Source organism: Solanum verrucosum, unplaced genomic scaffold (assembly GCF_900185275.1).
Source record: "Solanum verrucosum unplaced genomic scaffold, falcon-dt-bn FXZP01000279.1, whole genome shotgun sequence".
NCBI lineage: Eukaryota > Viridiplantae > Streptophyta > Magnoliopsida > Solanales > Solanaceae > Solanum > Solanum verrucosum.
Window position 1 is genome coordinate 870,554 of NW_026020289.1, and position 13,639 is coordinate 884,192.

The 13,639-nt window shown below is 35.2% G+C and overlaps 1 protein-coding gene across 1 annotated transcript; it reads right to left on the reverse strand.

Moving 5' to 3' along the window:
- Nucleotides 1-7,782: 7,782 nt before the first annotated feature.
- LOC125834383 (uncharacterized) lies at nucleotides 7,783-11,265 on the reverse strand. The gene is made up of 4 exons (XM_049513532.1): nucleotides 10,968-11,265; nucleotides 10,644-10,856; nucleotides 10,332-10,543; nucleotides 7,783-7,965 (listed from the first exon to the last, which is right to left on the reverse strand). Exons 1-4 carry the CDS (start codon nucleotides 11,263-11,265, stop codon nucleotides 7,783-7,785), a joined length of 906 nt encoding a protein of 301 aa, XP_049369489.1.
- Nucleotides 11,266-13,639: the final 2,374 nt, after the last annotated feature.

Sequence of the window (13,639 nt, forward strand, 5' to 3'; positions counted from 1 at the left end):
TGCGGCTGTCAGGTGGTGGAAATAGTCAGGATCTTGAGCCTCTATGAAGATATCAACCAATTCTTGTTCATCTAAAGGTGGTTTGACCCGGGCTGCTTGTTCCCTCCATTTGATAGCATACTCTCTGAAGCTTTCATTTGGCTTTTTTCTCATATTAGAAAGTGTATTACAATTTGGCATAATGTCGACATTGTACTGAAATTGTCTAACAAAATCTTGAGTCATATCATCCCAGATGTGCCAGTGGGAGATCTCTTGGTTCTATAAACCATTCTGAGGCAACACCAGTCAGGCTCTCACCAAAATAAGTCATGAGCACTTCCTCTTTACCCCTTGCACCTCTAAGTTGATTGCAGTATCTCTTGAGGTGAGCTATGGGATCACCGTGCCCGTCATACTTATCAAATTTAGGGGTTTTGAATCTAGGTGGCAAGTGGACATTTGGGAACATACACAAGTCTTTGAATGCGACACTCTTGTGCCCTCCTAGCCCTTGCATACTTTTCATGTGTTGCTCGGTGTTTTTCATTTTCTTCAACATTTCCTCTTGCTCTGCGACTTGAGGGGGCCTCTCAACATCAATAGGGGAGTCGAATTGTACAGAATTAGGGCCCCCAAATTCTATCCCAGGAATATAATATTGTTCTGGATGGACGGTGAACTGTCCCTCTTGAGCTGCTCTCTGCGTCACAGTTGGTTGTGGGAGAGTATAGACCGGTGCAACTGTCGCGACAGTGGGAATATTCCTGAATGGCATGCCTTGAGGGCGTGTTGTTGATGGTCCAGCCCCACAATTATCAAATGGTCCATACCCCGGAGGAAAAAAAAGATCTGATATCGGGACCTGAGAAGATGAAGATCATATACTAGTGATCTCAGGAAAACCGGGGATAGACGCTGATGGTTCTTGGCCATTGGCCCAGGCTTGCCACAATTGTGCCATAACATGTCTCAATGTCCGGTTTTCTTCAATAGTTGTTGACTCTCTTGTCGTTGGATCAACTGGAGTATCCACTGGGTTCACCACAGTTTCAGTATTGCTTGTCATTGACGCTCTTACCTTAGACCTGGTAAAGTACGGGTGTTTTGCCAGTTTTCCACAAACCAACCACCGAACGCTTACTAGAGAGATAAGAAATGAACAAACTTGTTAGGGGTTAAACATCATTCACACATTTGTTAATCACATAATAACATGAGTTCAAAAGGCTATTGTCTCATCCCAGTTTTGCTTCGCTCATTGTCTTCTATTTTTTTTATTTTTTTTTAAAAAAAGTTTTGATCGAACCCTTTGGAGGTTGCCTACGTATCATGTCGCCGCATGAATCAGATCATTACATAGTTTAGAAATTTAGACAACTCAACAACATTAATTTAGACAAGAAAAATCCAACCCTTTCATTCATTTCTAATAAACTTTAAGCAAAATCAATGGGTTTAAACACAACCATGATCAACATGATCTCTTTGAACACCGAACTTTAAACTGAAACACTGAGTCTTAAACAAAACAAGATAAAACAAATAAACAAACTAAACAACTAAACTCTTCTTCAACCTTCATTATCTTCCTTGGGCTTTCTTTGTCCTCCCAAGGTCACATACAGATTCAACAACACCTTTGGCAGATAGGGAACAATGGCCCGTGCTTGCTCAGCCACTTCTGGATCATTCATGCGACGATGATTTTTAATAACATAGGAGGTTTGTTCCGCCAGCTGATGAACTTGACGCCTAGCCTTTCCCATATTTCATAGCAGTTATTCAATCAAACCTGATGATCACCAAAATTGTTCCTTAAGAGGGCCTTTCGCTCCTCTGCTGCTTCGAGTTGATGGCGAAGTGTTGCTCTCTCAATGATCATTTGCCTTTGCCCCTCTTCGATATCGACATATTGACTGATTCTTCTTTTATGTTCTTCTAACTCTCCTTTAAGTTGATCATGTAAATGAATCCAACATGACCTTTCTTTATCAAATTTCTCCTTCTGCCGCTTAAGTTCTCCCATTTGGTAGTTCACGACCTCTTCAGATGCCACTAAGTCCCTCTTCAATCGAGAAATTTCAAAACTCTGCTCCTTTTTTATTTGTCGGGCCAAGTGAATTCTACTATCCAACTCTTCCTCTAGACGGGATAATTTCCCCTCCGCATGTTTCAATTCCCCTTCCGTATCTTGTAACTCCAACTTAATATTTCTTCCTCTTTGGACTTGAACTTCTTGCCGGGCAATGGTGGTTTTGGCCTTCTCTAACTCTTTTTCCAACTGTCTTATGATATGCTGGTCTTTTCTTTTCTGCTGGATCCTTCGGGAATGCCATCAAATGTTGTTGGATCACGAAACCACGATAAGTACTCAGGCACCATTTTTCCTTTATCTTGCTCCACCACCATATCACTTAGCTCAGAAATTATACTTCCAAACCAAATCTTTAGAATATCAGTGCTATCAAAGGCAAAACCTGGCGGGGTGTCAAATACAAATCTACTCATATCATCATTTGGTGGGATTTCTTGTACTCTAGTCAGCTGACGCATAACCCGAAGTGGGGCATAGGGTTGAACACCTCTAAACCCAATCAACACAAGAAACGAGATACCACTAGACATGCATATGACATCCTTAACTGGGAACCAGTAATAATTCCACACTATTTCATCAGACGTGATCACCGAAAATTTCTCTTCACACGCTATAATTCCTTTTGGAAAATCTATTTTTGCTTCTCTTTCCTTATGAGAGGAAACATAATTACACCAGTCTGGAGTGAACCTGGGTGCACGATCATGGTGATAAAGATGCTCCAAAAACCATATTTGCAACAAAATGTTGCAGCCTTCAAAGTACATTTCCCTATTTATGCATTTAGTCAATGCACGGAACGTATCTACCAGGATCATAGGAATAATAGTAGGACTCTCCACTGTGGTCAACGTCTTCACCACCCCAGCCAGACGAATATCGATATGCTTGTCCCGTTTGGGGAAAATAATGAGCCCCAAAAACGCGACCATGAAGGCAAAACATCCATTTGCCTTCCAAGCCTCTTCACCCCCTTGGTTGCTAAGTTGGTTCCGACAGTTTTTAAATTCATCCTTTTGGCCATACCTCTCATATAGAAAGTCCAATGAAACCCACCCATTTTTCAAACTCTCCTTCTCTACTTGATTGACTTGAGAAGTTCCAGGAACTTTTTGGCATCAACGTTCTTTGGAATTATAGGTTTTTTGTTGCGGAGATCAGCACCCCGAACACTGGACCCCTTCCCTATGAAGCTGGCGATTTCTTCCAGAGTTAGTGTCATTTTGAAGTCAGAAAATTGAAATACATTATATTTTGAATCCCAGAAAGGAATCAATGCCTCGATCACATCCCTTCTAGGGTCAATCTCCATTAGATGAACTAGATGTCCCAGATGTTCTTTTACTCTCCTTTGCTCATGACTCCCCATGTCTGTCCACCATCGCCATAAATTCTTGGGTATTGTGTCAACGATCATGAACTCTGGAATTCCTTCACTTCTAGGCCTTTTGGAACCCTGTCATTTGGTCGAAGGTGCCATTTGTACCTTTGAATAGAGTCCAATTAATGTTTTATGACAAACTCTAACCGGGGGAAGAAAGAAGAGTAAACAAAAACTTATTTTTAAAAAAAAACAAAATACCTCTTTTTACAAACACCGAACCCAAGAAGGGATGCCTACGTATCTCATTTTAGTGAGAATCAGGTGTGCGTAGTTCATAAAAAAAAACTCACACTTGAAAAACTCTTTTATTTCAACCTCTTTTATTATTATTATTATTATTATTTTAAATAAAATAAAATATTGAAAGACAAAGCTATTATAAAGTTGGTCAACAATATAAAGGTCTCCTGAACAAATTATTCTCACGTAACACATAAAATGAACATGTTGGTCTAGAGTGGGCACATATCTTAGATTTTCTAGGTCAAATGCAAATGATACAAATAAACGTAGCCTACCAGAGATAGTTTTTGTTAGGTTTAGCATTTTTTTTTTGGAAGGTGTCTAGACTGGCTTACTCGAGTGGACAACTCGAGTAGGAGAGGGTCAGCGTACCGGTAGCAGAGCTATTCCAGCTTAATTGGTGGTCCAACCCCGCCTAACATGTGTGACAAACCTAGAACCAGGAGCGTAACCACACATTAGCTCATCCTAGACAGAAGTCCCGTGGAGCGTATCTGCACACACAGTGTATAACAAAATTATGGAGATTCAAAGTGTGTGTGAAAGGAGGCAATTTATATACAAATACACAATATCAAAACAATGAATCATTGAAATAATGCAATAAGTCAACAAAAAATATCAAAAAATTATCCAAATATTCAAAATAGGCAAATATAGTTAATGTACAAAGCTCGAATTCTAAAGAAAGTCCACAGCAGAGTCGCCCGATCTGTCACACCACTTCTCTTTTTACAATAGTTATGGATATGACGGTTTTTTTTTTTTAAAAAAAAGAATAAAAAAATATAAAACTAAAGAAAAATTTGATTTTTTTTTTTTAAAGTCGCCACTTGAAAATGAGTTTTTTAGGTGTTTCAAGTCACCTAGTTATTCCAAATTTTAAAAAAAAAGAAAAAAAAATCTTTTTATTTTAGTCTTCGAAAACAGAGATTGGGTAAAGAATTCTATTGACCGGAGGGAAGGTGTGAGGCACCCCCCGAGTCCCGTGGTTCTAGCGCGGTTGCTTTATCAACTCATGTTTGGCTAAAATAATTTTTGGATAAAAGAATAAATTTGTGTTAGTTACTAATTTTTTTTAATAAAACAAATGATTGACCTAGGAGCGTAACCGCACACAAGATCACCTTTTAGAAAGAATACACACCAAGGATCGTAACCGAACACATGGTGGTATTTAAAGTATATATTCTTTTTTTTAAAAAAAATAATGACTAGGCCCCTTTTAAAACAACTAGTGATATACTAAAAAAAAATTATATTGATATAATTTCAGAAAACGACGACTTTAATAAATTTTTTGGTTTTTCATAAAATGGTCATATGTTTTCTTTTGAAAGAAAAATTGCAAAAATAGCCTATTTATCTAATAGTTAAATTACTAATCAAAGTAGCCGATTTTGTATTTCGTTTCAATAACCATTTTATATATTTTTTAAGAGAAAAAAAAACTGAATTTATGAAATGATCAAATTTACATTATTTTTGCGAAAATAACCAGATTTACATTTTTTGCAAAAATAGCCAGATTTACACTTTTGCAAAAATGACCAGATTTAGTTTTTTTTTTTTTTAAACAACCTCTTTTTTTCTTTTCTTAGAATGACCAGAAATTAAAAACTAAAAAAAAAAAGACTTTGAGATTGTTGTTTTTTTTTTTTGCTAAAATAAAAAGCATGAGTTATGCATCAACTTCATAATGATAAATATAAAATTCACATCTAGTTTAATAATAGAACACAAATATATAATAACAACAAGATATAATTTAACTGATTCCAATAAAGTTATGTATCGTTTCATAATGATAAAGATAGAATTAATACTTAGTTTAATAATAAAACACAAATATACAATAACAATGAAACATAATCATATTAAGTATCATAACATATTTAACTAATTCAAATAAACTAAACATAATAATTAAATCAAAAATATAAACATGCTTCATTATGTTTGAAGTTACATTGCAAAGTGTAAGAAAAGAAATATACTTAGAGAGATGATGACAAAACAATGATGAAAGCAAAACTCAATTCCCCTCCCAAAAGACCACCCAAGATGAAATATATATATATTTTTTTCTTTTTAGAAGTAATGATTTTTCCTTTTCTAATTTTCTGTTCTTGTTCTTTCTCTTCTTTTTTTTTCCTTCCCTTGAAATGAAAGAAGAATGGGGTTTAAATAGGTGTGGAGTCTTAAACCCCCAACTTTTCTTGAAAACTTAAGAGCCAATGCATGCATTGGACTCTTTGTTTTCCCAAGGTGCCACCCAAGATGACCAATGAAATTTCCTTTTTTTCTTTTTCTTTTTCTTTTTCTTTTTTCAAGATAAAATTAATTAAAAGACTATATTGCCCTTTTAGATGACCCATTTCTTTTATTCATTAATTGAATAATAGTTAAATGGGTCATCTGAAAATTTAGAATATGCCCAAAAATGTCATTTTGGATGACCCATTTCTTTTACTCATTAATTGAATAATAGCTAAATGAGTCATCTGAAAATTTTAAAATAGGCCCAAAATTGATCACGACCCAAAAATCAGAACAAAATCAGTCCACTAACACAAAATCTAAACATGTAAACTATTTTGAAGATCAAACACAACAAATAAGGCAGAAAATTAAAAATAAGAAATAAAAATTAAATTAAAAAATAAAATAAAAAAAATAATAATAATAAAACTCAAGCAACAACTTAAACATAAACTTGAAGAACACTAACAAAACAATACAAATCCGGCATCAAAACAACTTATATGGTTTTAAAAATGTGATAATGACGGATTTGGATAGAGGATGAGAGGGGGAAATGGTTGACATAAATTTTCGGACGATTGGAGGTCGCCGTAAAATTCCATCGTAATTTTTTTGACGGATTTTGGACATAAACTTTACATCAAAGGATAGTCCTTGAAGAGCTCTACACTTTTATGTAACGAATATAGGACGGGGACGGCCGAAACTTCGTAAATCTAAAGAAAAAAGTAAGATTTATGTTTGATTTTTCTTAGATTTACGAAGTTTGGCTATGAATATGAATGAATGGTTTGCGGATTTGTGTAGAGGAGGATGAAAGGAAGACGTGGTAAAAATTTAAAGATTTTTCCGGCCAAGGGGTGGTGGCCGTCGCCGGCGGTTGGTGGAAGCAAAGGGGAGAAGAAAAATAAAAAAAATGGCAATAAAAATTTGATTTTGGGATTTTGTATTTTTGGTAGGGTCCCATAAGAACCCTTGGATCAAAAAATCATGGATGGTTGAGATTTAATCTTGACCATTTCTATTGGATCGGATCAGAATTGATTGGGTCATCAGAATTTGGTCTAAATCAACCCAATTCAATAAAAAATTGGGTCATTTGGGCCAATAAAAAAACAATATAAACAAAGACAAACTACCCAAAATACAAAACAAAAACTATAAGAATATATATATATATATATATGAATAAAATAAACACGTCAAAAATTAGGTGTTCACAATAGTAATAACAACCTAGTAATTACATTGACCTGTTTGGTTGTAACAGTGTAATTACAGTGTAATTTCCTTTGTCCTGTTTGGTTGGACGAATGTAATTACATAGTTAAATTTTAAAATAGACCAGATTTTGAATAAATAATATTACGACTTAATTAATTAATGAATACAAAGTTTTCTTCTAGACACAATGACAAACAAAATAATGAAACTTACCATGCCAAGAATATTATTGAACTTATCATGCCAGCTTTGTATAACCATGATTCCGTATAACCAAAACACTTTATTTCATCGGACTCGAGCATTGGAATCTTATCAAATTGATATTCATAATTATCTAATTGTTTGACAAAATCATCATGAATATAAATGCATAACCATGATTCCGTAGAACATAATCTGTCTAGCGACTAGGATAATTGACAAGAGGCAATTCCTTACAATGTTGGCAACTTGTATTGCACATGATTAACATCTTTGATCTATACGGCATATACATAGTTAGAAGTATATTTTTTTGCTACAACAACCTTTCTTATCCAGTCAAGTCACAACAAAACTAAGAGAGTCATTCTGTATATAATATTCATCTAATTGCTCTAGTATTCCACATTTGTTGAGCTATTTCATCTCTTATATTGCACATAAATTGTTTATCAGCATCTGTCGGCCCTCGTCCAAGGTCTTCTTCATCAGAATCAGAGTCAATATCATTCAAACCGTGAGAATCTTCTATTTCCTCTTCCATGTGTTCTTCAAAATATGAATCCTGTCAATTCCACTTACGGATGAAATTATGAAGTATGCAACATGAGTGTAACACCCCGACTTTCCAAAACGTCTAAATTAACTCGTATTTTCGTGGAAAGACAAGGAGGGTGAGTAATAAATTAAAAATGATGTGGTATGTCATATTTTAAGTGTTCAAGGGTTGTATCTCATGTTTTGAAGTTAAGTAAGTGTCAAAATAAAAGTTGGCGAAAGTTATCGTAAGTTTCTTTTTAAAGATTTGTCTAACATTTGGGTCAAATGTCTTGGATGTTTTCTCCCAATATATAAAGAGTTAGAAGTCCTATCACCCATTAAATCGAAGGCCTACGAGTCTAGTTTGCAACACACAAAATTCCGTATCAAATCGACATCAGAGCAAAAAGTTATGAGGGTTTTACTACGGACTGTCGGGGCAGAATCCGGGTCGGGTCAAAAATATGATATGTCGGCTTATTTAACGTTTTAAGCCATGAAAATATTCCATTTCAGTTCCAAACCAGAGAGAAAGCTTAAGAGAGAGTTCCTATGGAGTTCTAGCATGACGAAGGTTAGTTTTTGACGATTTCTACCATTAAACATTACCCTCGTGCCTAGAAACGTAATCCCTACACGTGACAATCGTTTTTCCCTTCTATTAGCTGCGTTTAGAGCTGGTTTTTGAAGATATAAATTTGTAGTTATTGGTGTTTCTTCAAGGTTTACACTTGGTTAACTAAGGTAGTCATTTCGGGACCCTTTTATGGTTGTTTTTATGAATTTCTACGGATGTTTCGACAAGTTGGGGCAATATGGCAAATCTGCCGATTTAAGATTAATTATGAACTGTTTATATGTGCGTACCAGCTGTGTATATTTAGTTTTTGTGAAGCTTAGGACATAAGGAATAACTTTCGTGAAGAAACTACAGTCTTTCGAGTGTTCATTGGAAAGGTATGTTAAGGCTATTCCTTACTTACAACATATTTCCTTAAAGCTTAGGAGCAATGTAATTGGGTTGTTATCCTTGTTACACTTGTAGCCATTATCGTTGATTGTTGGCTGCTCGAGTTGATATAATCCTTCATTATCAGGATTCTTATTCAGTTAGTAGCGTCCCTATGTTGGACACGACTTAGAGGCTATTTGTATAGGTTGCTTATAACTAAATTGCTCGCTTTTAGCGATTGTATTGTTATTGTTGCCCTTGGGGATATTGTGGTTAGCTGTAGGAATGTGATATATGCCTAGAAGGGCTATGTTATGCCTACAAGGTTATATGGATGCCTAAAAGGGCTATGAGTTGCCTACGGGGACATATTGATGCCTAGAAGGGCTATGAGTTGCCTACAGGGCTATATTGACACCTAAGAAGGCTATGTGCTTCCTACAGAGCCATGTTGTTGCCTAAGAGGGCTATGAGTTGTCTATAAGCTATGTTGATGCCTAAGAGAGCTATGTGCTGCCTACAGGGCTATATTAATGCCTAAGAGGGCTATGTGACTGCCTACGGGGCTAGGGGACTATCGATAGGGGTATATAGGTTGATTGGCACCTTCCGGGCTTATGGGGGCTTGAGTAGGTGGTATTGTGTGCTGTTTGTACCTGCCGAGCTTATGGGGGCTTGGGTAGGTTGTTGTTTTATTGTTTTGATAAGTTTAGATTTAGGAGCATGTCAGTACACTTATCTTATCCTTGATTTATTTATCAGATTATTCCAGTATATCAGGATACCTCTTCATAGTCTATTGTCTTTTATACTCTGTACATTATTTTGTACTGACGCCCCATTGCCTTGGGGGCGCTGCATTCATGCATGCAAGTCCTGACAGACGACCGAGTAGACCTCCTCATCAGCAGGATTGACTTTTATCCGAAGCTGCCAGAGTTGGGAGATTTATTACCTTTTGTTGTATATATCTTTATGGGTAGGCTGGGGCCCTGTCCTGCTAATCTTTACTACTCTTAGAGGCTTGCAGACTAGTGTGTGGGGTGTATAGCTACGTTATGGCCATACTGGCCTATGTTGTTGGTTTGCTGAAGCTTGTGAGCTGTTTGATGTATTGTATTGATATATACCTGCTTTTAGTTTTGGTATAGATATCATTGTGGCCTCGACGGCCTAATCAGGACTTCTGTGCTAGTTGGCTATATATTTATATGATCTCCTGGGAGTAGTTGTTTCTTTTATAGATCAATTGACAGGGGCCTTGCCAGCTGATGGCTTAGTTTTAAGCCGAGATATACTTGTTTGTTTTCTTGATTGTGTGTGGCTGTCATGCGCTAGTAGCAAATGGTTCAGCAAGGTCGGCTCGGGCCTAAGTTTTGGCATTAGGAGCCAATTGCGCCCCTCGAGTTTGGGGCGTGACGATGAGAGTACAATCCAACCTTGTTTTTTATGGAATATGGAGGAGGAGTCGTTAATATAGGAAATCTTTTTTTCAAAACAGCAAATGTCCTCTCTACGACATTTTGGAGTTTTGAATGTCTCAAATTATAGAGCTCACGAGCATTTTGTGGTGCTTGTGTTTGGCTCCATTCTCTCAAATGATATCGTGCACCACGATAAGGTGCTAGAAAGCCTTTTGTATTTGCATAGCCTGCATCAATAATGTAATATTTTCCTACAAAATTACAAGTATCAACTTGAACTCTTTAGAAAAATAAACAATATCAATATCTGAATTATTAGTAAATTACCATTCGAAATTTTCAATCTATTTTCTGATCTTTCCCAAACAACATTTCTTAACACTCTAGAATCCGAAGCAGAGCCTTCCCAACCACTAAGCACGTATTGAAAGTTCATATCAAAATCTACAACAGCAAGGACATTTTGAGAAAGAACTCCTTTTTGATTTCTATATCTTGGTTGTTCTTCTATAGGTATTAGTGCAGGAATATGAGTTCCATCTATAGCTCCAACGCAATCCTTCAAAAAGCTTACAATAAATTTTGAGATATGACACAAAACAATTACAAAGTTTTAACTAGTAAAAGTAAAATGTAATGCTAAAAACTAACCTTGAACCAAGGATAAAAAAAATGGATTAGAGGATATTTCTTGTGAAATATCTTTTCCTGCCTGCTTCACATAGTGTTTCCCTAATCGAAGACAAGCTTTCAAGCACTTGTTAAAATAACGACTAATTGTTTCTCCTGAATGTTGAAAACGATTTTGCACAACTCTATTCCTTTCATTATGAGCTAATGTAAATAAAAATATTGCCAGTTGTTCTTCAACTCTAACCATTCTTGAATCAGTTAATAGACCTCTTGTTTTCATCTCATCTGCAAGTTGCAAGAAACATCCAACATTCATATGTAGTAGGTCATAGCATCCACGAGGATGTCCTTCAATCAAATATTTGATAAACTCTACTCCAGTTAAAATTGATCTGTGCACTCTTTTTTTTTTTTATCCAAGACCAAAATAATTTGCAATGATACTAATTAAAAGTACATATTTTGCCAGAAACACCATGATGTGATCTTCCTTTGCCATCCTATTTGACAAGTAAAATGAATTAATTTTAAAACTATAATGGCATAAGAAAGAGCAGAGTATTCTTATGATGACAATTTGGAACAAATATGTAACGTAATTTAAAAACAAAGAAGAGATAAATAATAATATCATATACAATTTCAACAAAACATAAGATAAGTCTTTGGCTTAATTCTAGAATAGATAATCTGGAAGTAAATAAGATACTAGCCCAAAACATCATTCAAACAACAAAATATGCTTTTAAACGACATCACTCAATATAAACTAAGTTTGCGCAAAACCCATTTCTTTCTAAGCTCTGAAGCCATAGCAAAACAAAATTCAGCATATCTCTTATCTGCAAGGAGGTCAACAGTTTGCATAGTCCATTCATCATCGAAGTCAAATTTCAATATCAAAGGCATTAATTTTTCAGCAGAAGTGTTTTTTGGTTCATGTTGTAGCCTTATTTGTTCTTCAGCTATTGTTGTCCATCTATCAACAGATTTGGCCAAGCTGTTTCCAATAGAATTCTTAATTTTCTTGGGACGTGATGTCAGAATTGGTTGCTCATCTAAATGTTTTTTTCCTACTCTCTTTTCTTGATTAGATGATTGAGTTATTTCAGGACTAGTAAAGTTCATGTTCTGAACAAAATATCCATCATCCTGGTCAACAAATTGTGTATCTTCAGGAGCAGGTGTGGTAGCTTTTTCAGCAGCTATATCATCATCGGTGAATTCACTTTGAAAATCTTCGACATCATTAATTTCACACCTATTCCTACCATCAGCGACAATATCTTCAAAAATTAAGGCCAAAGTATTATTGTCTGGCAACGTCTTCGTCCTATACTTAGAATCTTTTGGGTGTGCCTATTATATTATCAATAGTCTTAAATTAGAAAAATAAATAACATAAATTTAAACTATATCGGGAAAAAAATAACAATATATATAACTCACTGCAAGGTATGACTCCCAGACATCATCTTTAACATCAACTTTTCGAGTTTCTTCATTCCACCCAAATCCACTGTGTTATGACATTCTCTTCATAGTTGCATATATCTTCTTCAAAGTCCTCATCCTATTTTTCATTTTAGTCTTATCTAATTTGTCCCCATATAGCTTGTTCATTTCTTTTTCTACATTATCCCATCCTTCGGTGGTTAAGCCTCCTGGTTGCGTTCTTTCCAACTTAACTTGCTCATCAATAAAGTAAATGAAGTGTTCATCTTGAACTTCACTCCATTTGGTGTATGGTTTTCCAACCTTAGGTGTTTGGTTAGTTGTCATCCTACATAAATGAAAATCTAAAAAAATTCAAGGCAAAAGAGTACTTCACTAAAGCAGGCTATGATGTTAATTTGGCAAGGTGAACTTGATTGTTCTTAGAGTAACACGAGGAGTAATGTACCTCAAGCTCACATTTACCGAATGACTGACTAATCACCTATTTCAAGTATGGCAAGAAAGGAATCAAATATTATTTTGGTTCGACGCATTATCTAAGAAGTGATGTACAAGGCCAGTTTCAAGCCCAAGCGAGCAACGAGGATAGCTAACCTGAACTATTAACCCATTTAAAGTTTGTTTGGTAGGCTAGCTAGGAGTTGATATTTTGTTTTGCTACTTACTGTTGCTACCAGTGATAATATTTATGCATTGTAACAATCAACTAGACAATTTCAAATACAAAGAATGTAAATGGGAAGAAAGCAAGAGCAGAGGTATATCGACTGAGGCGAACTTCACAAAGTCATAAGCTAGTAAGACAAAGAAGAGAAATAAGCAAGCTAACATGCTTAAAGCCATGATTTATTAAAACCATACAGATCCTGAAATTACATAACCAAATGATTGTCATTGTAGGAAATATGTATAACTGATTGTTAGAATCGATTTTCTAATTTATTATTATTATTATTATTATCAGAAATTAAAGAAAAAAAATTAATTCTCATATTTATTTTAATCTCAAGAACTAACAGGAGAAAATACAAAGATTAAATTCATACATAATCTACCTAGACATCAAAATATGAAAGTAAAATGAATCAAGAAAGAAATCTTACTTGAAAGAAGAAGTACAGGGTTTGTTGCTGTGGTGTTCTTAGAACTGAAAATGTCTAGACAAAAAAGAAGAACTGTCTTGGTATTCCAAACAAAAATATATTAAAAAAATATAATATTAAAAAATTCAA